This window comes from Trichomycterus rosablanca, chromosome 5 (assembly GCF_030014385.1).
Source record: "Trichomycterus rosablanca isolate fTriRos1 chromosome 5, fTriRos1.hap1, whole genome shotgun sequence".
NCBI classification, from domain to species: Eukaryota; Metazoa; Chordata; class Actinopteri; order Siluriformes; family Trichomycteridae; genus Trichomycterus; species Trichomycterus rosablanca.
In genome coordinates, this window is record NC_085992.1 from 42,952,700 (window position 1) to 42,979,321 (window position 26,622).

General features: G+C 40.6%; 1 protein-coding gene across 1 annotated transcript in view; it reads left to right on the top strand.

The window, feature by feature from the left end:
- Positions 1-24,668, top strand: part of LOC134315172 (adhesion G protein-coupled receptor A3) — a 339,202-nt gene extending 314,534 nt beyond the window's left edge. Inside the window, exons 16-19 of the mRNA XM_062996188.1 lie at positions 3,736-3,859; positions 13,359-13,507; positions 19,901-19,996; positions 23,384-24,668. Coding sequence (XP_062852258.1) covers positions 3,736-3,859; positions 13,359-13,507; positions 19,901-19,996; positions 23,384-24,668 — 1,654 coding nt within the window. The remainder of the gene's footprint in view (positions 1-3,735; positions 3,860-13,358; positions 13,508-19,900; positions 19,997-23,383) is intronic.
- Positions 24,669-26,622: the final 1,954 nt, after the last annotated feature.

Consider the following 26,622-nt stretch of genomic DNA (forward strand, 5'->3'; position numbering starts at 1 on the left):
GACAATGAAAGAATGAATGAATGTTTTTTTTTTAAATATTGCCTATTAAGACTTGGCTGGCTTACCTAGATTTGAGACATTTGCATGTGTTGTGATAAAAATTCTCGGGTGGTTGTAATTGAAACATCTGGACATGTGGCCTCGTTTGATTTCAGCTCTATTCATAGGCAAGTTATTCAGTCTCGTTAAGAAAACGGTGATTGGCCATTCAGGACTAATATATACTTGTTTTATTGTTTTCAGCTATGTATTGTTAAGTGTGTTTCTATTAAAGGAAAGTCTTTAGCATCGACTTGCAGTGGCCAAAAAGAGGAAGAAAAACTATTAACAATACCATCTTATACCGTGTTAGTCATACAATGATGTGTAATTGTTCTGTTTTATTGCATAATGCTACAAAAGCTGTTTTTTATATAAAGGATTAATAATTGCAGGAATCTTAACATGAAACTGTGGGATCTTAGGTTGTTATTTTTTTATAGTGAGCATAAATGAAATCTGGACCACATTTAGACGTATCAGGTTGTTTCTTGCATTCTGTGCTAAGTTAAAGGAAAATGTTAAGATCAGAAATACTGATAAATTAAATCTAGCCTGTGTGTACATTTATAAAAAATAAAGCTGCACTACTAATAGTTTTTTAATAAGTTAATTGTTTAATATAAGCAAACTAATCTTCACTACCCCAAGAACTGGAAGTAAGCTGTACTTATGTTTAGTGCTGTATCTTGCAGTATTGTCTCAAAACAGTAGTTCAGTGTATTAAAACTAATACATACTAATTCAGGCGGCTTTGTAGCTTGGTGGGTATCACTGTTACCTCACAGCAAGATGGTCCCTGGTTCAATTCCCAGGTGGAGCGGTTTGGGTCCTTTCTCTGTGGAGTTTGCATGTTCTCCTTGTGTCTCCGGTTTCCTTCCACATTACAAAGAAATGCAAGTGAAGTGAACTGTTTAGTTACAGAATAAAAAAGCAGAGGACTCAAATATCCAGCATTCTGGTTAACTCACTTGATTCTTTCTTTCTTTCTTTCTTTCTTTCTTTCTTTCTTTCTTTCTTTCTTTCTTTCTTTCTTTCTTTCTTTCTTTCTTTCTTTCTTTCTTTCATGTCTTTCTTTCTGTCTGTCTGTCTGTCTCTCTCTTTTTTCTTTCTGTCTGTCTTTTTTCTTTCTTTTTTCTTTCTGTCTGTCTGCATGTCTGTCTTTCTTTTTTCTTTCTGTCTGTCTGCATGTCTGTCTTTCTTTTTTCTTTCTGTCTGTGCATGTCTGTCTTTCTTTTTTCTTTCTGTCTGTCTCTCTTTCCTTCTGTCTTTCTTTCTTTTTTCTTTCTTTCTGTCTTTATTTCTTTTTTCTTTTTTGTCTCTGTTTTTATTTTTTTTTATTTCTTTCTGTCTGTCTTTCTTTTTTCTTTATTTCTGTCTGTCTTTCTTTCTGTCTGTCTGTCTATCTTTCTTTCTGTCTGTCTTTATTTCTTTCATTTTATTTTCCTTCCTTTCTTCCTCTCTGCATGTTTTCTTTATTAATAGTATTAAAGTGAATTTTTGATTACTATGATGCTCACTGTAAGATCCAGCAGGGCTTGATTGTGCGTTTCCCTTAATAAGGCCTATTTGTGTTCTGATAAATAACAGTCTCTTCATAAAACTGCTTTACCAACAAAGCTTGTGACTTTTCTTCATTAACCTCAATTGGAAAGCATCTAAGGAGATGGGTATTTAAATAAGGCATATGTTGTAGTGTAGAATGAAAGTGAAAGTGTGTTATTATGTCTTTACATTAATGGTCTGAGGATGTGAATGTAAAACTGGCCACCAATTAGAGCTACATAAAGAAATACTTAGTCATAGCTGCTGCTTAAAGTTTAGCATAGAGGGTTTCTACAGTAAAGCTGCTTGTTAATTGCTTTCAGCTCCTCTCTGTTGTAGGCATTCCTGTATTTCTAAACATAGCAGCCCGTGTAATAAACGTGTTTTTTTTTTTTTTACATTTAGCCTGGTCGTTTGACACATTGTAGATCAGAACCGAATAATCTGTTGTATTTATTTATTCATTTATATATATATATATATATATATATATATATATATTTATATTAGGGCTGTCAAACGATTAAAATTTTTAATCGCGATTAATCTCAGAATTTCATATAGTTAATCGCGATTAATCGCATTAAAAAAAAATCTGTGTAAATGTTATAGAAAACAAGGATTTTTAAGTGAAATGTTACAATTAAAATGGTGAACACATTTTATGCTAAATGTACTGATGTTAAAAACTGCTGGGACAAGAGAAAACTGTAAGGGAGTTTTATTCACTCACATACTAGGCAGTAAATGTCAGATTGTAGGTTAGAATTTCTCCATCAGCAAACATTGTAGATCAGCGGTGCTTTAGGTGGGATAAGGCGTAGTTATTGTATCAGACTTGTCTGTGGTTGTATCGTGACGATGGTTTGATGGACGTTTCTACACGAAGTGAGTGTGTTTTGACCCTTTGGGGCTTCCATAGTTCATGAACTAACGTGCTCGACTCAGCTTTCCGGTATTCGGTACAGAAGAAGAAGTTAATTAAGTGTAATAAAGTGTTCTGCTCCCGACAACTTGTGAATATAGCGTGTATTTATTTCTTTATTATGCAAGTGCATCACTACCACGATCGGTTACATTATGTTAACAAACCGCAAATGAAAAACGGTGGCAAGTCCGACATTAAAACGTTTGTTTTACCAGTCAAGTGTCAACATGAACTAGAATTTGCGTTAATGGCACTAATTTTTTTAATCGCGTTAAATTGAGGTCGCGTTAATGCGTTATTATCGCGTTAACTTCGACAGCCCTAATTTATATATATATATATATATATACTTTCCTTGTGAAGTTGCATATGCACTGTCTGTGCATGTGTGGGTTTTTCTCTGATAGGGCCTACTTGTCTTTTTTTACTCCCTTAATACATGCACAGAGGGGACTGGCTGCTTTATATTGTAGCTGATTAGGTAAAAGTGTTTATGTATGTGTAGGTGTGTGTGTGTGTGTAAGCAAGAGGAGAAGCTGCTGGTTTTAGCACTGTGGTTTAGATAAAGTAAAACTGTTCAATTTGTTTGTTTTATTAATTCAGGACCGTGCAGGACAGACACAGAAACCATTTGTGAAAAGATAAGGGAAAGCCTACTAAGTGTGTGTGAGTGTGTGTGTGCGTGTTATCACCCACCCCTGACAGAAGCATCCATAACGCCATGATTACTTCTAAGCCAACGGAAAGGGTGGCGCAGTGGCTCAGTGGGTAGCACTGTCACCTCACAGCAAGAAGGTCCTGGGTTTGATCCCTCCGGGTCCTTTCTGTGTAGAGTTTGCATGTTCTATCTATCTGTCTGTCTGTCTGTCTGTCTGAATCGGAGATACAAAATTGTCCATGACTGTGTTTGACATTAAACTTGTGAAATGATGAATGTAATTACCGTTTCTGTCATGAATGTAACCAAAGTGACGTTAAAATCCTAATAAATAAATAAATCTAAGCCAGGGGAGCAGAAACAAGTTCAGTTGTAGTGCTAAAGCCAACAGGACAATTTTGTACCAGTTATTCTTGATCAGGCATTTACCGCATGAAACGCACACAACCCAGCGCTGCACTTCTGTTGATTAGGCTTTCAAATGAGCAGTTCTTGATTGAGGTTTTCTGAAGTATGAAATGCAGCCCACACACTTTTGAGTGTAAAATGTTTCTTTCTGTCACAGTACAATCCGGATCAGCCAGAAAGGATGGCACATGCTTCTGAACTTCTGTTTCCACACAGCTCTGACATTCGCTGTGTTCGCTGGAGGCATCAACCGCATCAAATACCCAATCCTCTGCCAGGCGGTGAGTGCTCACCCATTTCATAATCACACACTCTTTGAACCCTTTTATGTTCTCTTTTTTCTTCTCTCTCTCTCTTCCTCAAAGCTTACTGAAATGATTACTTTTGTGCATGCTGATGTGCATCAACCTTCTAATGTACAAAGTGCTTTCAGCTATCTGTGTGTGTGTGTGGTTGTGTGTGTCCTGTGTAACTAACCATGGCTACATACTTAGTGTTGCAATCAAAATCAACCCACAGTGCAAATGAGGTTTAATACCAACGTTTTAGAAACTTTTAGCTGTTTACAAAAACAGTCAAACAAGAACAATTTGAATAACTCAACACAACTATTATAACAAGTGGTTCATCCAAAGATTTTGCCACTTTTAACTACAGTCTTAGAATTATTCAACCCCCTAAATAAAATCCCTTATTAAAGCACACATTTGCAAATCAGATGTTGTCTCAAGTACTCCTAATGCAACTAATTAAGGGCTTCATTAGTTTCACCAGGTGTGCTTGAGATAAAACACATTAACTACCTGGACTGGCTATGGGTTAGTTAACAGGGATGTTTAAGGCTAAGAAAAGAGAGTTAAAAGATTTAAAAATGCTTAAACAAACAAGGAAAATAATACATAAGATAGCAAAAGCACTGACTGTTCCTAGACATACAGCTGGATGAATAGTTTACACGTTCAAAGTTACATCACCCCGACATAACAGTAAGAGGAAGCTATCACAGACTGCCACCAGATTCCTGAGGATTCAGGAGGTATAAAAAAGCAAGATTTGGTGCAGCAAGATTTGGTGGCAACAAGCAAGGAGTTTGCACAGTAAGGCGCAACTTCATGCCAGAACTCTAAGATATACACCTGTATTGAGCCAAAACACAAGGACAGGTCAACTCTGATATGCTCAAAACCATGAAAATAAACCACAGAAGGTCTGTGGATCAGCGGTGTCTGGTGGAGGAAGAATAAAGCATACGCTAAAAATAACACCCCTGTTATTTTCTATCTAATGATCGATTGATCGATCTGTCTGTCTGTATATCTATCTATTCATCCATCATCCACCGTCCTATCCATCCATCCAAGCACCCACTCACCAAATCAGTTTGTCCGTCCATCCGTCCGTCCATTTATCTATCTATCAGTCTGTTGGTCTATTTGTGTATCTACATGTCTGTCTGTCTGTCTATCTATACAGTATGTCTATCTATCTGTCTGTCTGTCTATCTATCTATCTATCAGTCTATCTACCTACCTACCTACCTACATATCTATCTTTCTACCTGCATATCTATCTATCTATCTATCTATCTATCTATCTATCTATCTATCTATCTATCTATCATCTATCTATCAATTTATCTATCTATCTACATGTCTGTCTGTCTGTCTGTCTGTCTGTCTGTCTGTATGTCTATCTATCTATCTATCTATCTATCTATCTATCTATCTATCTATCTATCTATCTATCTATCTACCCGCCTATCTCCCTATCTCATTGCTTTGTCACCTGTGCTATGGAGCATTAAGTTTCAAAACATTGTCCTCCATGCTTTTATATATACTTTTATAGTATATTATTATTTGAATATAAGTGAGCAGAGACCTCTTTGCACTCTTGGTCTTTAAATGAAAAGAGAAAAGCTCATTAGATTAGTTTTTTGCACCAGCAGAGCTTTACTGCCTTTCTTTAAAAAGCATCAACTGTTATCTCAACCCCCTTCATCATTACAGATAATAGAAATATATCAAAAGATAAATGAACTAATTCTTGTATTGTTTAATCACATTTAAACTGAAGTGTTCTTGTCATCATTATGATGGAGGCAAATCATTTTCATGTAATCTTAGCAACTAAACCTTAACAGAGCAATACTAGTTAACAATACTAGTAAATGTGTATTTTATTTATTTTGCTTAGTAAATGTGTATTTTATTTATTTTGCTTAGATTTTCTATATTTTTATTGTAGTGTCCTTGGGTGTCATGAAAGGCGCTTTTCAAATAAAATTTTATTATTATTATTATTATTATAGTTTGTAAACAATTGTCCTGTGCAGTTTGTTCCCTTATTTTGACAGAGAGGGGTTTTGCAATTTGGCCATATGTTCAGTTAGTAAAGTGTGCCTGGGTTCATTTGTATGCATGTTCTTTGTAGATTGCTCACTAAAGTGGACACCCCAGCACATATGGTGGCTAAATACTGCAATTAGCGCTTCCGTTAGTTAATATGCTCTGAAGATAGCAGCAGACTATTTGAAGCAGTAGAAAAATACAGTGATAAAGATGACTCATTCAGCATTCTTAGTCAATCAATTCAGTACTGAAGTGCAGAAGAGTAGAATTTAAGCATTATTACTGACGGTTACTGGGGGGTCACAAACTGAATATTAGGTGACACCTTCAGCTAGTCTGACGGATGAATCTTTTTTTTATTTTATTTTGTTTATGCGTTTTCTCCCCTTTTTCTCCCTTTTAGCGCGTCAAATTGCCTCATTGCATCATGATTCCTCTCCACCAATGCCGATCCCTGGTCTTATCACCCGCACTTCGACGAGTGCAGTGCAGCTTAGCATTGAGAGACACACCCTGAGAGCACTCTTTTCTTATCTCTGTGCAGGCACCGTAATTGCACCAGTCATGAGAGAGAGACCCCATCTGGCTTAGTCCCGCCCATATCTGAACAACAGGCCAATTGTTGTTCATGTGGCTGCTCAGCCTAGCCCGGCAGGCAGAGCTGAAATTCTATACGATGTATTCGAGATCCCAGCTCTGGTTCCAGCATGTGTTTTACTGCTGCGCTACCTGAGCAGCTGAAGGATGAATCTAATGAGACACTTTCTAAACTTTTTAAGGGGAACCATGGTGTGTTTGTGAGAGTTCCTAACCTTGGTGCTGTTAAAAAAAAAAAACAGACCAGAGGTTTAAAACTACAGATTAAGAACCAGAGTTTATTAAGGGGATAGTTTTAATACTTCTTTATCCATGACAATCACAAAAAAGGGCGTCATAAGCACTGTTGATTTAAAATTGTACAGTGTGTGTGGGTGAGGGGAGCATTTTCTTGGCGTGGTTTGGTCCACTTGTCCTTTTAGCTGAAGTGACTGATTACATTATCACTGTAATGACAGTGTCCCGTTGTCTTTAAAATAATTACTCCACCCATAGTGCATGAGGTGTTCTCGAAATGGTGTTATGAATTACAATACAGCAAGATATTCTGCAAGCACATCAGCGCTGGGATTCTGGGATTCTGAAGTCTCTGAGTTTGTCTGAGCAGAAAAATTAACTACAAATCTGCTTGGTGGAAAGAGACCAAACTAAAAAGGGGGTAGGGGTCTTTGACACTGTATAAGGTCCCTGCTTAGTAGCCATAATCTGTCTGACAGTGGAGGAACTTGGAGATCAGTGCGTGACTCTCCGTGCGTGAGACTGGCCTCACGTGTGAATCCACCAAAGTATGAGCAAATAAGCAGGGGTTGGTGGACTGCACACTCATCGGAGAGAGCGTGTGTCAGGCAGATATACCCTCCTCAGATGCAATCACACTAAATTGGAGAAAACAGGGAGAAAATGCATAAATAAAATAGTAAAGGCAATGAGAGTAGCAGCTACATTTCTGAAGATATCCCTGGACATGGGTTTTCCATTAGCAGTATTGGGCAAACTATACACTGTCCACTTTGTTAGGAAAACCTGTGCACCTGCCCATTCACACAATTATCCAATCAGCCAATGATGTGGCAGCAGTGCAAGATCATAAGGAGTAAAAGAAATTGTGGTATACATGGTATGGTTGTTGGAGCCAGACAGGCTGGTTTTAGTATATCTATAGTTAATCGTAATCGCTAACTAAGGATTGTGAGGTCATATCACAAGGTTACATGATATTTTAGAACCTACTACACCACCAATACCACCAATAATCTGAGTAGGTACATTTTCAAACCAGCTGATTGTCTATTAAAAAAAATGTGCAGGCGCTCAGGTGACACAGCGATAAAACACGTTAGCACACTCGTCGGTTTGAATCTCAGCTCTGCTACAAGCAGGCTGGACACCTACACGAACAGCGATTGACTTGTTGTTCTGGGAGGGTGCTGGAGGGGATTCCACATAAAAGATGCAATTATGACCTCTGCTGGCTGATTGATAATGCCTGCACAGAGACGAGGGATACTGTGATCAGGGTGTGTCTCTTCGTACTCAAAGCTGATCCGCATATGAACTCATCTTGTGCAGGTGAAAAGATGCAGTCGGCTACTGCACATGCGTCTCAGTCACGGCTCTCGTCAGTCAGAGTGGAGGTCAACATCAGTACAGATGAAGCGTAATGCAATTGGTTAATTGGATACGACTAGATTGGGAGGAAAATTGTGGGACAATGCAAAAAAAATTTGCAATAAGCCTACAAAAAAACTTAATTAAACATTAAGTCACCAAGAAAATCTAACTGCCATGATATACACTATATGGTCTGAAATATGTCAACACCCCTTCAATCATTCAGTCACCAAAAAAATCTAACCGCCATGATGATGTAACACTCTCCCCGGTTTCTCTTCATCAAGCACTCTGTTTTGTTTTCATGTCTGCATCCCAAGCCTTGTCTACACCCTTTGTTTTGCTCCTTGTCATTGTCCACACCTGTTTCCTGTTGTCTTCATGATTGTTTTATGTATATCTATTTATGTACATCTGTCTCTTTGTTCCTGGACAAGTATTGCAGTCTTTACTCATACAAAGCACTTATGAGTTTTCTTGCACTCATTGTCATGTTTCTTGTTTTCTGGTTATAGTTTCTGTTCTTAGTTTTAGTCCTGAGTTTGTTTAGTGCCTGTGTTTAGTGTCCTCGATTTATATCCTTTTTCATGTCCTAGATTTATACCCTTTTGTATCGATCTCGGTCTCGACCCTTGCCTTGATCCTTGATTAATGGATTCTGATTATGGATTTTGCTTTAAATGAAGAGTTTTAAGAGCTAAATTTATGCACATGGGTCCTGCCTCATTCGTCAACCCAGTGTCACATACGTAGACTATATGGCCTTAAATATGTGGATACCCCCCTCCTAAATACTAAGCACAGTTTTTTGGACGGACCAATTGCCAACAGTACAGTATAAAATCAGTTTTATACAAGTGATATAATATAAAATTTTTGTATCCGTTGGTCCTGGATTTTGTAAAGTTGCTTTGAGACAATGTCTATTGTAAAAAGCGCTATATAAATAAAGTTGACTTGACTTGACTTAACTGACGAGCTTCCAACTTTGGGGTAGTTTGGGGTAGGCTCTCAGGCTGTTCCAGCATGACTTTGCCCCTCTGCACAAAGCAAGGTTTAAAAGGACAAGTTTGGTATGGAGAAACTCCACTGGCCTGCATAGAGCCCTAATCTCAACCCCAATTAAACGTGTTTGAAATGAATCAGGACATTAAGAACCACATCTTTCATTTACATTACATTTACATTTTCGGCAATTAGCAGACGTCTTTATCCAAAGCGACTTACAGTACTGTGACAGTATACTGTCTAAGCAATTGATGGTTAAGGGCCATGCTCAAGGGCCCAACAGTGGCAACCTGGCAGTTGTGGAGCTTGAACCAGGACCTTTGAATTACTAGTCCAACTGCCCTAAATATTTAATTTAGGTTTAATGTCCTGTATGCTCCCCATGACATTTAAATTTTTAGCATTTAAGTGACTTACAGTTGTGACAGTATACAGTTTAAGCAATTGAGGGTTAAGGGCTTTACTCAAGGGCCCAACAGCAGCAGCCTGGCAGTGGTAGGGCTTGAACTATCAACCTTTTGATTACTTGTCCAGTACCTTAACTGCTAGGCTACATCTGCCCTTGTCTGCCATGAATGCTCTTGTGCTGAAACTGACACAACGTCCCACAGACACACTCCAAACTAATGAAGAACCTAATATTGTGTGACTTTCTACACACAATAGGTCTACAATAGGCTTTTAGAGTGCGTGCACACACACACACACACACACACACAAAATAAATACAGATGAACTTTTGCAGACACACGTTAGAAAGACTGTACTGAGCTCTTCAGAACCAAGCCAATAATCGTCAGAAACTATTTAAATTCCATATGAAATGTTCATTGTCAGGATAGCACAAGGTTCAATCCCTGAGTTTTGCATGTTCTTTGCATGACTTTCACTGATAGCATGTTCACCTTCCAAAGACATATTAGATCATGGCCAAGCCATTAGGCCTTATGCAAGGCCATTAACTCTCAGCTGTTTGAATAAACTCTTACCATGTGTTCATGCTGGCAGGGACTTTCACTGATAGCCATCAGTGGAGAGAGAATAGCAAGAAAGCAACATGCATGCCTATTGTCAGTGCTTTAAACGTTGAATCAGTTCTGACCACCCAACAGCCGGTGAGTGTTGGTGTTTTTTGGCTTGTTCTTCCACAAACCACTGCCAGCGGGTGCTCACCACAGCTGCCTGTGAGAATCACTTGATGTTTCGAAGTCACTTCAGCCCAGTAGTCAGGCCATAACGATTTGGCCATTGTTTTATTACCTGCATTCAACACTTGAACTTTGAGTAACTACAATCAGCCCGATGTTTAATATGTCCCTGATCATGAAATGAGCCACTGCTTTAAAATAGAAATTTCCATGTTGCACATTTTTGGGATCTAGTTCTAACATTTTGGACAATCGTTTGGATGTTGGAAGTTTGAGATGCTCTCATTCATCCTGAGTACTAAAAGAGCTTATATAGACACAGATACACCAATCAGCCATAACATTAAAACCACCTCCTGGTTTCTACTCACACTGTCAATTTTATCAGCTCCACTTACCATATAGGAGCACTTTGTAGTTCTACAATTACTGACTGTAGTCCATCTGTTTCTCTGCATGCTTTGTTAACCCCCTTTCATGCTGTTCCTCAATGGTCAGGACCCCCACAGGACCTCTACAGAGCAGGTATTATTTGGGTGGTGGATCATTCTCAGCACTGCAGTGACACTGACATGGTGGTGGTGTGTTAGTGTGTGTTGTGCTGGTATGAGTGGATAAGACACAGCAGCGCTGCTGCAGTTTTTAAATACCGTGTCCACTCACTGTCCACTCTATTAGACACTCCTACCTAGTTGGTCCACCTTGTAGATGTAAAGTCAGAGACGATCGCTCATCTATTGCTGCTGTTTGAGTTGGTCATCTTTTAGTCCTTCATCAGTGGTCACAGTGGTCACAAAAACTCCATCTGCATTGCTGTGTCTTATCCACTCATACCAGCACAACACACACTAACACACCACCACCATGTCAGTGTCACTGCAGTGCTGAGAATGATCCACCACCTAAATAATACCTGCTCTGTAGTGGTCCTGTGGGGGTCCTGACCATTGAGGAACAGCATGAAAGGGGGCTAACAAAGCATGCAGAGAAACAGATGGACTACAGTCAGTAATTGTAGAAGATCAAGACAGAGTTCTAAAGACCTTACAGGCTATTTTTTGTTGCTGGATATGTTAGTTTCATTTCATGACCTACATTTGCTTTGGTTTGAAGTTATACTTAAATCTAGTCATGAATCCTGGCTTGGAACCAATCTGCTCCGCTCCTTATAGAGCTACAGCAGACCTGACTGAGATGTAGCCAGCTTTTTATTGATGTGTTTTGTATATGAATGTGTAAGGGCAGAGATCCAGCTCTGCCCCACAGGCATTTTTAAAGCTTTTTCTGTGATATTCCTGTATTTGTTTGCAAATCAGTCTCTCCAACCCCCTTTTTTTGCCAATGGTTCATGATCTTAAAGCTCTTGTTCTTCAAACAACTGATTTATTGGGGGGTTTTTTTCAATTACTATTTCGTCATAGCCTGTCCGCCTTGACACCAGGATTAGGAAGGTTAATAGAGTTCAAACAAAGCTAACATCTTCAGTTGTCCTAGATTTATCCATGTCAGTTCACAGTTCTTTGTTTGCGTCACTGGCTTTCTGTAGTTGCCCATATTAGATTTGAAACCCAAAATGAACCATCTGCCTTACATGGCTGCGTTAGTCGATTTATGCACCATACCATGAGCTTGCTTGTTTTTGGCACCTTTTGAAACATGGCACTTTTGTGGACTGGTGCCTCAAGTGGTGGAATGACATACACACAAGCTTTACACATGCTTTACGACAACATTGCATTTGTGGGAGCAATTGATCTTTTTCTGTTGCTCTAATGTCCAAGTCTGATGCTTTCTTGCCTTGCCTTTCTTGCCTTTGTTTAAACAAGTGCAAGAGCATAGCAGTACATAGTCTGTACTGCTATGCTGCTCTCAAAAGACACAAATGATCTTTACAAATCTTTGTCACACTCTAAACGTTTTAGCTAACTGGATTTTCAGAGATTGGTCTTGGCCGAAATGCATGTCCAGCATTAATTTCTGCTCATCCTAATGCTTTTAGATTAAAATAGGAATATAATGAGGAATAGTGTGTGTGCAAATAGTGGGACTCAACATGTTTTAATGATAGAGGTGTGACCTCAAAGGCATACAGCTCCTTTCAGGGTCCAGTCTAGGAAGGTAATAGCAGAAATGTGACCAACCTTTGTGATGCATCATGACTTGCAGCATGGCTTCAGCTCCAATTAAACACTTTCAACTTCTAGATGGAGCTCCGATTTGTCCTGATCAAGACCCGCTGGGTCTGGCTTTCCCAGAATCACTGATCGTAATGCAGTAACCGACCCCGGACAGGAGGCTGGTCTATCGCAGGACCTCAGCCATCCCCAGAGACGTAGCCAAATATGTCTGTGTGTAGACGCTCGGCTGTTCGAGAGCATCGCTGAGGATTCGAACCCTGGATCCCCGCACTAATAAAAGAGTGCAGTTTAACATTGTGGAACACCCATGGGATTTGAATATTAAAAAACTAGTGTATTTACATTTTAAGCACTTAGCAGATGCCTTTTTCCAAAGCGACTTACAGCACAGTACACATTCTGAGCAATAAAGGCTTAAGGGCCTTGCTTTTACGTTTACATTTTCAGCATTTAGCAGACACTTTTATCCAAATGGACTTACAGTACAGTTACAGTATATTGTTTGAGCAATTGAGGATTAAGGGCCTTTCTCAAGGACCCAACAGTAGCAACCTGGCTGTGGTGGAGCTCGAACCGGGAACCTTCTGATTGCTGGACCAGTACCTTAACCACTAGGCTACAACTGCCCTTGCTTAAGGACCCAACAGCAGCAACCTGGCAGTGGTGGAGCTTGAACCAGTGATCCTTTGATTACTAAACCAGCACCTCATCTGCTAGGCTACAACTGTCCTGTTTACATCTTGAAAATGTCATTTTGGCTAGATGTACTGTTTAATTTAGGGGCCAGAATTTATAGTTTTGATTTTATCTTATTGAAACTTCTTGTTTTTATGTCTTTTATGCAAGGTTTATTTTTAATTCGAGTAGTGACTTTATACAGGAGGCAGGATATCTGATCTCTGTGCTCTGTGTGGATTGTGTTTGCAGGTTGGAGTAATACTTCATTACTCATCCCTCTCCACGATGCTGTGGTTGGGATTCACAGCTCGGAACATCTACAAACAGGTGACCAAGAAACCCCCCAAACCTCAGGACGGAGATACACCTCCTCACCCACCAAGATCTCCCATGCTGAGGTGAGACCCATACACTCACGCACATTTATATTCATTAAGTGTCTCTCTTTTTTGTTCCCAGGGTTCAAATCCTTTGTGCTGGTTTATGTAATTATGTTCAGAAGGGTGTTGCTGCATGTGTAATGAAGTGCTGCTTTGAAAATTCAAAGCACAATTGGAATTCAATTTTAAATTAAAGCTGTAATGCTCACCTAAAAGCAATAGCAGTGTAGTTTTTAACCTTTAAACCGACCTGCTATTGATGTTATGCTAATAAACTACAAGGCTTGAGGTACAGTCTAGCATGCATCTAGCATGCATCACCCCTTAAGAGAATGTGCAGAACTGCAGAGACTTTTTAGATGACTGCTATTGTCTATGCAATGTTAAGTTCGTAAACTATAAGCTGTATCATTGTTGGTTCTGGGTAAAGCAGCAATGCTTTTTGATTCTGCTTTGTTACCAAACTCTGGGCTGTGTACGTATTGAGAAGCTACTAAAGGTAAATGAGTTTTGAAAGTAGGTCTGCTCATTTTGGCTTCTCTCTCTGACCTTGTGGGGGACAGGCCATTGTAGTATCTTTCACTCAGGTATCAATATAAATGTAGTTTCTTTACATAAAATCACCACTTTTGAACCTATATTACTAGTAATTAATTATTATAAATTATTGTTAATAATAATAATTAGGGCAGCACGGTGGCTGAGTGGGTAGCACTGTCGCCTCACAGCAAGAAGGTCCTGGGTTCGATCCCCAGGTGTGGCGGTCCGGGTCCTTTCTTTGTGGAGTTTGCATGTTCTCCCCATGTCTGCGACATGCAAATGAGGTGAATTGGAGATACAAAATTGTCCATGACTGTGTTCGATATAACCTTGTGAACTGATAAACCTCGTGTAATGAGTGACTACCGTTCCTGTCATGAATGTAACCAAAGTGTAAAACATGACATAAAAATCCTAATAAACAAACAAACAAACAATAATAATTATTTTGTTGGCTGGGCACCCCCTAGCAGGCACTATTGGCAGTGCCTGCAGCAGACAAAATTAGACACTAGTCTGCGGGGTGGGAAAAGATCACAGTAAAAAAAGGCATCTTTTGTGCCGTGTAAGGACTCTCGCTTGTAGCCCGAGGTGCCTGTACAGAAGTAGAGGAAGGCAGAGATCAGCACAAGATTGGCCTCATGCATGAATTCAGCAAAGTATGGGAGACTAATTGGCTACAGTAAAATTGGAAGAAAAAGGGAGAAAATGCATATTTAAAAGAGCAAAAAATGGTGCACCAGTCCTATGGACAAATTATCTCAAAATGAGATAAAATTTATTACACTAACATCAAATAGATAAAATAGTAATAATTTGCCTAATATATGAACAAAATTTCACTCACTTGCTTAACCGCTTATTCATTTAGGGTCGTGGGTGGGCTGAAGCCTATCCCAGCTTTTCAATGGGTGCAAGGCACACAGTAACATCCTGAACAGGGCGCCAGGGCAGACACACTGCCTGCGATGGACACACACACACATCCATTCACCTATAGGGCAATTCAGTGTCTCCAATTAACCTGACTGCATGTTTTTGGACTGTGGGAGAAAACCGGCGTTCCCGGAGGAAACCCACAGACACGGGGAGAACATGCAAACTCCGCACAGAAAGGACCCGGACCGCATTCACCAGGGGATCGAACCCAGGATCTTCTTGCTGTGAGGGGACAGTGCTACCCACCGAGCCACCATGCCGCCCTATGAAGAAATTTTGATTTCTTAAATTTAGTGCATTTTGTAAGTACGTAGAATTCAACTGTGACAATAGGGAACCACACACAGGTAGATATTTAATGAGAACGCATACAGTATTACATAACAGTGGAAATTAATTAAAGATGACAAGTAATGAGAGAATTATATGACAAGCTGAACAAACATAAATGGTAAACAAACAGCAATTATAAAACGGATAGTTCCGGTCCTAAAATCTGATTGGCTGAGCCGCGTTCGAAGCCGTTGTAAAATCCCCGATAAACGCACACCTATGACCACCTCACATCATTCCATATTAATACGCCACTGAAAAGAAAAAGTTAATGTTATGTTCGCCCTCATGTTGCCTAGCAACACTGTTAATCGAACTACCTTGCGTCGCGGAAGAATGCTTTATTGTAAGTTTATACACAATAAATACATTTATGAATTAAACATTGTTGTATTTATTGTATTTTATGTTGACCGCCGTTTTATAAAAGCAATAAGCCACTCGAGACCGTGCGTTACTGTTATGATTTTAGCACGGGAAAGAGGTTTTAGGCGTCATTCCCTGTGCTAAAATCACAGTAACACACGGCCTCTCGTGGCTTATTGCTTTATTTAATGTCTATATCTAAACTATCATGCCGACATTTATAAAGATAGGTAGAGGAGCCTCAGTAGTTTTCATTCAGTTGATCTGCTGTAGGTTGATGATTAAAGATGATCCGTGATGTATCCTCAGTTGTAGTGGTTTGACACTGAACGTTCACCTCTTGCATTACTTGAGATTGGCCCTGGCATTAAATGAGTCAGCCTGTCCAGTAATCGTGGACAAAGTCTTATTACCCTGGTGCACTGATTCTAGTGGACATGGCGCCAGAGTTTAGCCGTGCTGCTCTTTATGTGTCTGGCTTTCCTGAGGACTGTAGGTGAACTCTTGAAAACTAATTTTTGTACACTGGTTTCAGTGGAGATGGTTTAGGGTGAGATCAGTGGAAGTTCAACCAGGCTTGAGCTGCTGAGGATCCAGGCTGATAGTGGTCCAGCTGAGCTTACTCCAAAGTCTCAGAAGTTCGGGCGGCACGGTGGCTCGCCTCACAGGAAGAAGGTCCTGGGTTCGATCCCCAGGTGGGGTGGTCCAGATCCTTTCTGTGTGGAGTTTGCATGTTCTCCCCGGTGGTTTTAATGTTATGGCTGATCGGTGTATATTATAAAGCACGGGGTCGTATAAATGGTCCTGTGAAGTTCTTACATTAAGATGTATGAAGAAAAGTGTCTTTTCAATGTTATTCAATTTTAGCACATTTACTCCATCTTTTTTATAAGAACTTGGATGTTTTACTCCATCCGGAATACAGATCACCTTGTCTTTACAACAGGACACAAAATTGATATGGTCGTAAAACTTGGGGCATCTGGATTAGTAAATCAGGTTGAGTGCATTTCATGTTAACCTATAGTTCCAACAGCAGGCAGATCACAGCTAATAAAACTGAGAATCTTACAAGAAAATGAAATGACACGCGAGGTGATTTTTGCTTCTGCTAATTGTTATCTGGTGCCCTTTCTATTAGACAAATTGGCTAATTAAGGTGTTTCGTAATTTCCTATTTAATTTGCTAATAAGCGTTCCAAGCTTTTAAATTGTTCTTCAGTTCACAGGCTTTTTTGTACCTGATTTAATTACATCAGCAACTATTAAAATAAATCAATCACCGTTTCCATGTACTCAGCAAGATTCTATATTGACTGACTTTCAACGTGTCAGCTGAATCAGCAAACCATCATGATGTTTTCATGGTTTTATAGCTTGTGATCATTTAAAGGTATGAACATGATCCACTTATCATTAAAATTTAAAGAATATAATCAATCCAGTAATAGTACAGGTATAAAATATGTGAATATCGTCGCTGTCCGATGAAAACGTATCTCCAAAAACCCAGCTTTTCAGGATAAGGAAAAATGTTCTTCCCCTGACAGTAACGGTGCAAACAAACCACAGATGGCGACATTTAGATACAATTCATCACAGAAATAAAATTTTTATCAGGTTGTCAGTCCATCGGCTTCATATGTAAAATGGACTTACGTGTATCGTAGACAGCAAACAGGGACATACGCGGATTTCTTTTGGTGAATTACAAAATCTTTTAAATACTGCCGGTATGAATGCATGTTTTAGCACAAGCAGAGTCTAATATTACTATACTAGCAGCCAATGGAGATACTCATTAAAGAGATTGCGTGATTTTTCATCTTATCATTGGTCATTTTGATATTCGCTGCTATGGACAGACTGCTATTTATACCCACAATCAACACATGTAAAAAAGTGAAAACTGCTACAAGTGGAGATGTGTTTTTTATCGGACAGTGACGATATGTGAATCTCATGTGCAAGGTCTTGCATTGAAAAATGCAATAAGTGTGTGTTTTTATTACACAGGGAAAGAGTGTATTAGCAGATATTTGAAATCAGCTTTAGATAAATAAGAAATCTATTTTGCTTTGTTCATGTTTCTCACCCACCAGCTTGAGTTTAGGTTAAAATTGCTTATTAGCCAGCGCCGAGATTGTGAACTCCTCGGTTCGAAACTCGGCGTTGTCACCGGTCAGCTGGGTGCCATCTAGCGGCCATAATTGGCAGTGCCTGCAGCAGACACGGTTCTGCTAGGGTGGGGTGACTGGACTATGTGGGTGGGGTCTTCAAACGCTGTGTAAGGACCCTGATTGGCAGATAGAGAGGCACCTGTGCAGAGTGCATGGGTAAAAAATGGTTCCGCTAAGGGCTGCGCGCGGGTCAGAGGAGGTGTGAGCAGCAATATACCCACCTTGACTGCAATCTGGGATCTCCCAGCAGCAGAAGACAAATTGACTATGCTACATTGGGAGAAAATGGGAGAAAATGCGTAAATAAAATAGAAAAAAAATGCTTATCAGTGAGAAACCTTAGAAAAATGCAATTAAACAGTATGTTATATTATGACAAACAGGATGTTAAAAAAAGTTAGTCATCAGTTAACAGAACAGACTGTTAACAGCAGAGTTTTGTAGTGTTATATGGGCCAGACAGCAGTTGTCATTGATAAAATGTAGGACCTAGTACTAACCTTATAATAGTTTATATTTTAATTTAATACTTTAATTTATATGATTATTTTTAAGTCATCCTGATCTACTCCTCTGAGCTGGAACATCATTTCTTCCTAGTCAGTCTTGTCTTACTTTTTCAAAACTGTCCTGCAGTGTGTTATAGGCAACTGAGAATTTGTTTGTCTTGACAAACAACAAGTGGTAAATAAAGCATTTTGCCTCTGGTAATGCCTAAATAACAATTTATTGTGAAGCCATGTTTCCTTTAAATTCAAAACCTATGACCCAGTTTTCCAGATGTTGTTTTTAGTGATTGAATTTCTGTTTTAGCCTGTTATGTTTATTGAGAAACATTTATAACCATGAGTACTAGACTTGTGATTAGACTTTTGCTCAAGCGCCCAACAGCAGCAAGGTGGGGCTTGAACCAGCAACCTACTATTTCTAGTTCAGTACCTTAAACGCTAGTACCACTGCCAGACCCATATAGACGTGTGTACAATATTGGCAAATGTGGTTTTATTACTAATAGTGTCTGTTCGTCTATGTGAAACCTTAATGCTATAATAACACGTGCATGCATGTGTGCTTCAATGGGCCACTTCTAATAGCAGATAACATGGTGAGTTTGGTGCCGTTGATCCTCTGTGATTGACTCGTATGTTAGCTGTCACTGCCACTACGGACCAGCAGCCGAAGACAAATCAATTTCCTTTACCTCTCTCACACATTTGCACACACACACACACAACAGTCAATAGCTTTTCACATGCATACTCCTAAATAGAACCTTTGACCAAGGGAGCTTATTGAACTGTCAACCAAATCAGCCTTATCAGAGCTTTTTCTCCCTCGGCTGAACTCTTGATGTGGTGCATTGGTTTTTATAGGCTTACAATTTATCACCAAATATTGGGACTCAGACACCTCATTGTTGAGATGTCAGTCATTAGGATTTGCCTTTTTGCTAAGTACTTATTCAGCAAGTAGACTTAAATCTTCTTTTTGATGAAGTCTGTGTCAATGCAAACATGTGGTCCAATATAATAGTTTTAAGAAGCTAATAAGCAGTGTAGTGATCTTTGTCCCTTTAGAACAGCTTTAATTGCTCATGGTGACATACGAGGGATTTTCAAAAAGTTTCCGCACTTTTATATTTTTGATGGAAACAGTGAGGGTGGGAGGAGTAGTAATTGGTCGTGTCTAAGAGACTGAGAGAGAGCTTATAGACCCGATTTAACACCATCTGATTTCCACTTTTTTGGACGCTCGAAGAAGCTTTAAGAGGAAGAAGATTTTCATGTGATGATGATGTGAAAGCAGTGACTCAACCAAAGACATTTTTTTTGCTGATGGAATTAAAAAGTTGGTACGACGCTAGGAAAAATGCATTGGAAGGTGACTACGTAGAAAAGTGATGTAATTTGTCTTTGAAATAATAATAAAAGTGCAGAAACTTTTTGAAGACTGTATTACTTATTTCTGTGCCACTTTTTTTTTTTTTTTTTTTTTTTGCCAGCTATGATTAATCTAGTGGTGTAATACTGTCTTTGCTTTTGTGTCTCTGCAGGTTTTATTTAGTCTGTGGAGGAATTCCTTTCATTATCTGTGGCATCACAGCTGCCATCAACCTGGAAAATTATGGCAGTGGAGAGCAGACTCCATAGTAAGTCAAAACAGGCCCCGTCCATACACTGATATATTTTTAACTATAGTTTCTGTGTTTTCTCAGTTTTTAAAAACATCTGTCAGACCATAATGCTTTTTAAAAATAACTCCTAATCCACACATCTGTAATTCCTTGTTTAGAAGAAGAATGTCTTTACATTTATATTTACGGCATTTAGCAGACGTTCTTATCCAGAGCGACTTACAGAAGAGCTTCCATAGTAAACATTACCTTACTCTAGTTTAAGTAGACAACAGTTCCAGAACAGTTTTTTTTTTTTTTTTTAATAAGAGCGTTAGTAATTTAGTGAATAAGTAAGTACATGTCAGCTTAAGTGCTTAGTAAAGTGGTGATGAAGGTTTTTGACAGACAGAGGAAGTTCGTTCCACCACTTGGGTGCAAGTACAGAGAAGAGCCTTGATGCTGTGGAGGATCAAGTCGAGCGAGACTAGTGGCTCGAAGGTTGCATGGTACAGAGCAGGCTTTGATTAGACCTCCAAGGTAACTTGGGGCTGGTCCATTTTTGGCTTTGTAGGCGAGCATCAGTGTTTTAAACTGAATGCGTGCAGCTACAAGAAGCCAGTGAAGAGAACGCAGCAGTGGGGTGATGTGGCAGTGTTTAGGTTGGTTAAAAACCAGGCGAGCAGCTGCATTTTGAATGAGTTGCAAGGGTTTAATAGTGGACATGGGAGCTCCTGCCAGGAGGGAGTTGCAGTAGTCCAGTCGTGAGATTACAAGTATACATTGCATATACACATTATTTGTCAGAAATGTATTCATATATACATACATATACACATGTACAGTACAATAAAATGCTTTTTCCACATATCCCAGCTTGTTTGGACGCTGAGTTCTAAACGCAGGGTCAGCCATTGTACGGCACCACTGGAGCAGACAGGGTTAAGGGCCTTGCTCAAGGGCCCAACAGTGGCTGCATAGCAGAGCCTGGATTTAAATCGACAATGTTCCAACTGATAGCCCAAAGCTCTACCCACTAGGCTACCATTATTCCACTGTTTATACCCTAATGTGAGCATGCTAACCAGATAGGTGTGGTGATATGTCCTAATATTGGACTAAATATTGTCCTAATATTGGAGTAAAACTACCTGGGAAAAGAACATTCCAGGCACACATACAGCATGTTGTATTGCTTCTGCCTGGCAGTGTATAGGTACATTAGACGTCCAACAATATGAAGACTCTACTTTGTATTGTTGCTAGGGTTTTTAGCCACACCAATTGCTAACAGGTGCGTAAAGTCATTTGTTTAATATTAATTATAAGCTTCAGATTTTGTGGCAACAATTTGGGACAAGATTCTTTGCATGACTGTGCCTTTGTATACAAAGCAAGGTCCATAAAAACATGAAGTTTGGGCTGAAGGAGCTGCAGTGGCTTGTATATTGGGCCGCTGACCCAAATGTTCTAGTGCCTGAATGAGCTCATATTCCCACAGACCCACTTCACAGTCTTGTGGAAGGCCATTCACAAAGAGTGGGGGCTGTAATAGCAATGTATTACAATTTTATAGTTAGGGATCCACATACTTTCAGCAATACAGTGTAGACCAATGTGAGTTGACACCTTGATGTCAGAAAAACATCCTAACAAAAATTATTCTAGAGGTCTCCATCGTGGATGGTGATGTTTAAAAAGCAGAGAATAAAATGTAAATAAAGCCGCTCAGGTGGCGCAGGGGTAAAAACACACGCTGTTCACCAGAGCTGAGATCTCGAATATTTCGTATTGAATCTCGGCTCTGCCTGCTGGCTGAGGGTGAGCGGCCACATGAACAATGATTGGCCTGTTGTTCAGATAGGGGCGGGCTTAAGCCAGATGGGGACTCTCTCTCAGATTAGTGCGATTACGACCTCTGCTAGCTGGTTGGTGGCGCCTGCACGGAGATGGGAAAGGAGTGCGGTAGAGGGTGTGGCTCTCCGTACACAGCGCTGTACTGCACTGCACTCGTCAAGTGTAGGTGATAAGATGTTCGATTGCTGTGCACGTGTTGGAGGGGGAGTGGAGCAGCCTCGTCCTCCCTAATCAGGAGCAGGGACCAGCATTAGTGAGAGGATGATTGACGGGCAGAAATTGGATGCGAAAAAAAATGTAAATAAAAATTTAAATTAAAAATATATATATATTCACACATAGGCACCCATTTACACATTTGGTAAAAACATCTCATTTTAATGTGACTTACAACAAAACATGCATCCTATGTATACATAATTCAAACATTGTTTATTACCCGCATTACATAATTCCTGTACCAATTCCTTTATCCTTGAATCATTCCAATTTTCAGAATTCTTTTTGACTGTAATGTCCTTCCCATTCACTTCGCAGTTCTGGGGTTTTAAATAAGCCACCTCAAAAGATGTGAAACTGTGTAATAGGGCACACGGAGGCGCCAAGTGTACCCTGCACCTGCAAGACTTCAGAATGTTAAGGATGCTTAACCAGGGTAGAACAAATCTGTAGTTAAAAACCAACAAACCATAAGGGTAACATGAAAATAAAATAAACAGAAACAGTCTGCAGCCTGCAATGAGAGATAGAAAAGGGATAGAGTATGGCAAGCAAAAAAAAACAAAAGAAAAGAAACCCAGAACAAGAAACGCATAAGTGGCACCCCCAACTCACCAACTGGTTCAGCCCACAACCAGAGTGTGTCCAAACTTGGGGTCCATTCTAGAAAAGGGCAATCACGCCACCTCTGGGGCAGCTTGCTCGTCCAGGGCGGTTTCCTCAAAACACCTGAAAAATGGCTTGACACTCAGTGAGTTCCCAGAAAAGATAAAACTGTGTTGTCTTATACGGCAGCTGAAAACTAGACTGGACCAAGCCCAGAATCATGTTTCTAGAGAAAGCAGGTTGCCAACAGTGGAGCTTTGAGGAAGAAACTGTGAAGCAAATTAACACTGAACAAGGTGCAGGTGACTGACATGCTGGCTCCTCTTAACTGTCAATCATCAGCGACCCCATGCTCCATTTGCCAGCCAATTTTGGCAAGGCAGAGGGACATAATCCCCTCCTCTTCCCAGTCGAAGTCCATGGTCTGTGGTCTCATTGTAAACTGTCTTTACTGTACCAATACTGTACTGGCTTGCTTTTCTTCCAAATTTTCAGGAATTGTATTAAAAAATTCCCTGATTAATTGTTGCATGAATTTTTTGGGGGATTCTGGCTAGTGTTTACTCTGTAACACATTCCCAATTCATTACTGTTAAAGTCCCAGAAATCTTTGTGTGAAAAGAGTTTTAAAGATGCATTAGGTGCAGCTAGTGCTTTATTTATCACACAGCTCGATTAGTAGTTTGTGAAGCTGCGTTTTACTTTATTCAGCCTGTATTTTTTTCTGTATTTTTGTTCCAGCTGCTGGATGGCATGGGAGCCCAGTCTTGGCGCTTTCTACGGACCTGTGACTTTCATCGTCCTGGTAACATGTGTCTACTTTCTTTGCACCTTCATCCAGTTGTGCAAACACCCAGAGAGGAAGTATGAGCTGAAGGTGCTTTCAGAGGAACAGCAGAGACTTTCTGTTGCTGACGTTTCCCACTGCCACCATCAGAATGAGCCTGGCATTCCGGAGGGTGACGGAGGCCGCTGCCATGCAGGGTGCCCTGGTTTGATAAATCCAGCTTTGCTTGCGAATGAGCATTCATTTAAGGCCCAGCTGAGGAGTGCTGCATTCACACTGTTTCTGTTCATAGCCACATGGACTTTTGGAGCTCTTGCTGTTTCTCAGGCTCATTTTCTGGATATGATTTTTAGCTGCCTGTATGGGGCATTCTCGGTCACGCTCGGTCTATTCGTGCTTATTCACCACTGTGCAAAGCGTGACGACGTCTGGCACTGCTGGTGCACTTGTTGTCGACGCCGCCGTGCCAATGCTTGCCAAGGACACGACCACAGACGCTCTAAAGTCAACGTGAATGGGGATGTGCACAGGCATGGGCATGAGCACTGCCACCTGGACTCGCCTTGTACAGGAAAATCTGTCAGCCACTCACACGGGCTGTGTAAGCTCAGTAACATGCAGGCGCAAAACCATGTGACCTGCCTAACACCTGTGACCCCATGTTGCTCCAGTCTTCACACCCAGCAACTTCTGGAGGACAGGTCCGTGCTTCTGCATCGCTGCCTGAAACCAGGCAGGACTATTGGGCGCAAACGTGCATCACCAGTGGGTGACAGAGAGTTGACTTTTCATCTCCCAGCCGGCACCGAAGCTGGCAGTGGACACAGCTCGCCTACAGACAGCCCACAAAGCACTTGTCAACGCCAGGGTCACATCTGCCACCTAGCGAAGGAGGAGCACCAGGATTGGCACCACTCGCGCTGTGACACATGCCACGCCGCGCTCTGCAACCGGCACACGTGCTGCACCAAGGTGGATTTCCTGCCTTCACCCCTGTGCCACACGGAGAGCAGGGAGCCGGAAAAGCTCCTCTGTGGCTGTGGGAAAATAGCCGATGATGAGATTGCAGTTCCTTGTCATGGGCACATTGAGCTGCACCCACGCAGACAGTCCTTCCCACAGTGCGTGCCCAGCCAGAACGGGCTTCTCAAAGGGAGCAGGGCTGAAGGGAACCTGTACGCGTCAGACAGCACAGGAAATATACGCACCGGACCCTGGAAGAATGAAACTACCGTGTAGTTCAAGTGCGGGCAGTGCTTAAGCCTCTAGGATTTAAAAAGGATTTACAAATTCTGGAGAATTAATCTGGTTTGCTTTTAATTTGATCACAGACCTTTCATCTTGGTCTTTGTTTTTTCGTTGTACAAGGAAAGCTACATTGAGCTCATTTGTTTGGAGAAAGAAATAGTTGACTCTTGTGCTCTCGCTGCCAGTTGGATTCTTATCTTATATATGGATTAATGCCACAAAGGTAATTTTACCTCTACAGGATAACAAACATTATTCAAGTGTGAAGTTGGGTGTTTGGGCGGGTTTGTGTGTGTGTGTGTGTGTGTGTGTGTGTGTAAGTGTACCTGAGTATACTTTATGTATGTCTTTATGCAAATGCAATCAATCTAATGGTTGTGAAAAGAGTAATTTCCTAACAAGATTTAAGTTATTGAATAGGTGTTATTGATGGTGCCCGAACTGAGCACCCCATAAAAAAGCACTTAGTTCAAGTGGCAGAGTACAAATGAATACATCACCAGCAATTTTAACCCATCAGTGTTTTCATGCCAGTTTAACAATCATGCTTGACGTATACTGTGAACGACAGCCGAAACGTAGTACTATACAAAAACAAACAAAAAATAGACTAATAGTTCTATTCAGCATCTATGGTGTGCAAAGAGAAAACCAAGACTGTCTCGTTGTTTTCCTGCGAATCTGTATCAAAGATGCCGTTTCTATTGTAAATCAGCATTATAACATCATTGAGACGTGTGTACAGCAAGTCAATTGTGCTAACCTCCGGTGCTAGGCTAAATGCTATTACATAATTGTGATCCATAAATCAGCTGTAGCAGGAAAAGCAAATTAGCCACTGCTAAGATAAAAAAAAAAACATACAAAAACACACACAGTGTAAGCTATTTACTTTTATACTGCATCATAAACCGTCACTCAGTATTAATGAACAGCACGAATGACTCAACCCCTTATTTTTTTAATTTTTGTAAATAACTTTTTCCCCCCCATTTTTCTCCCCTAATCTAGTCGTGTCCAGTTACCCTGAATGAGTCCTCTATACTGAATCGACCCTTCACCGCTGACTGAGGATGCCTTTCAACTGACATACGCCCCCTCCGGCACGTACAGTCAGTACAGACTGCATTTTTCACCTGCACGAGTCGAGTTCATACACTGACAGGCACTGTGTATGGAGGGCCACACCCCCATCAGCATTATTCCTCAGCCCTGTGCAGGCGCCATCAGTCAGCCAGCAGGGGCCGCAGTTGCACCAGTTATGAGGACCTATGATCCGACTTTTTACCCCCAACCCTGAACAACAGCCAATCGTTGTTCATGCAGCCGCCCAACCCAGTCGGAAGGCAGAGCTGAGATTCGATACGATGTATTCGAAACCCCAACTCTGGTGCGCTAGCGTACTTTACCGCTGCGCCACCTGAGCGGCTGCTGTATTTATTTTTGTGCTTTATTTTTATTTATTTTTGTGCTTGTGTTTTTCCTGTATGTGGCCAGCATCAACACTAGCTTCAACCCTATATTCACAACAGCAGCAATTTATCACCTGTTTGATTGTGAGGGACATTACAATTAAAAATAATTCTGTACAGGGAATAAAAGTAGGTAACTGTGTTTTGTGTCTCTGCTAATGAAATAAAATGAAAACTATACAATCCAAGCATATACTGTATATGCTAATTGAATTTGGCGCTTACATTGATAAAAACATGAAAACTAAGATTTGTATCGAAGCTCAGTGCTGGGCAAGAAGTACCACAGTGCAGTAAAATCCATAAAACTGAGGCCGCTGAAACCAGAGCTGGGATCTGGGATGCCGGCTAGGCTGAGCGGCCACATGAACAACGATTGGCCTGTTGTTCAGGTATGGGCGGGACTAAGCCGGATGGGGTCTCTCTCATCACTGGTGCAATTACGACCTCTGCTGGCTGATTGATGGCGCCTG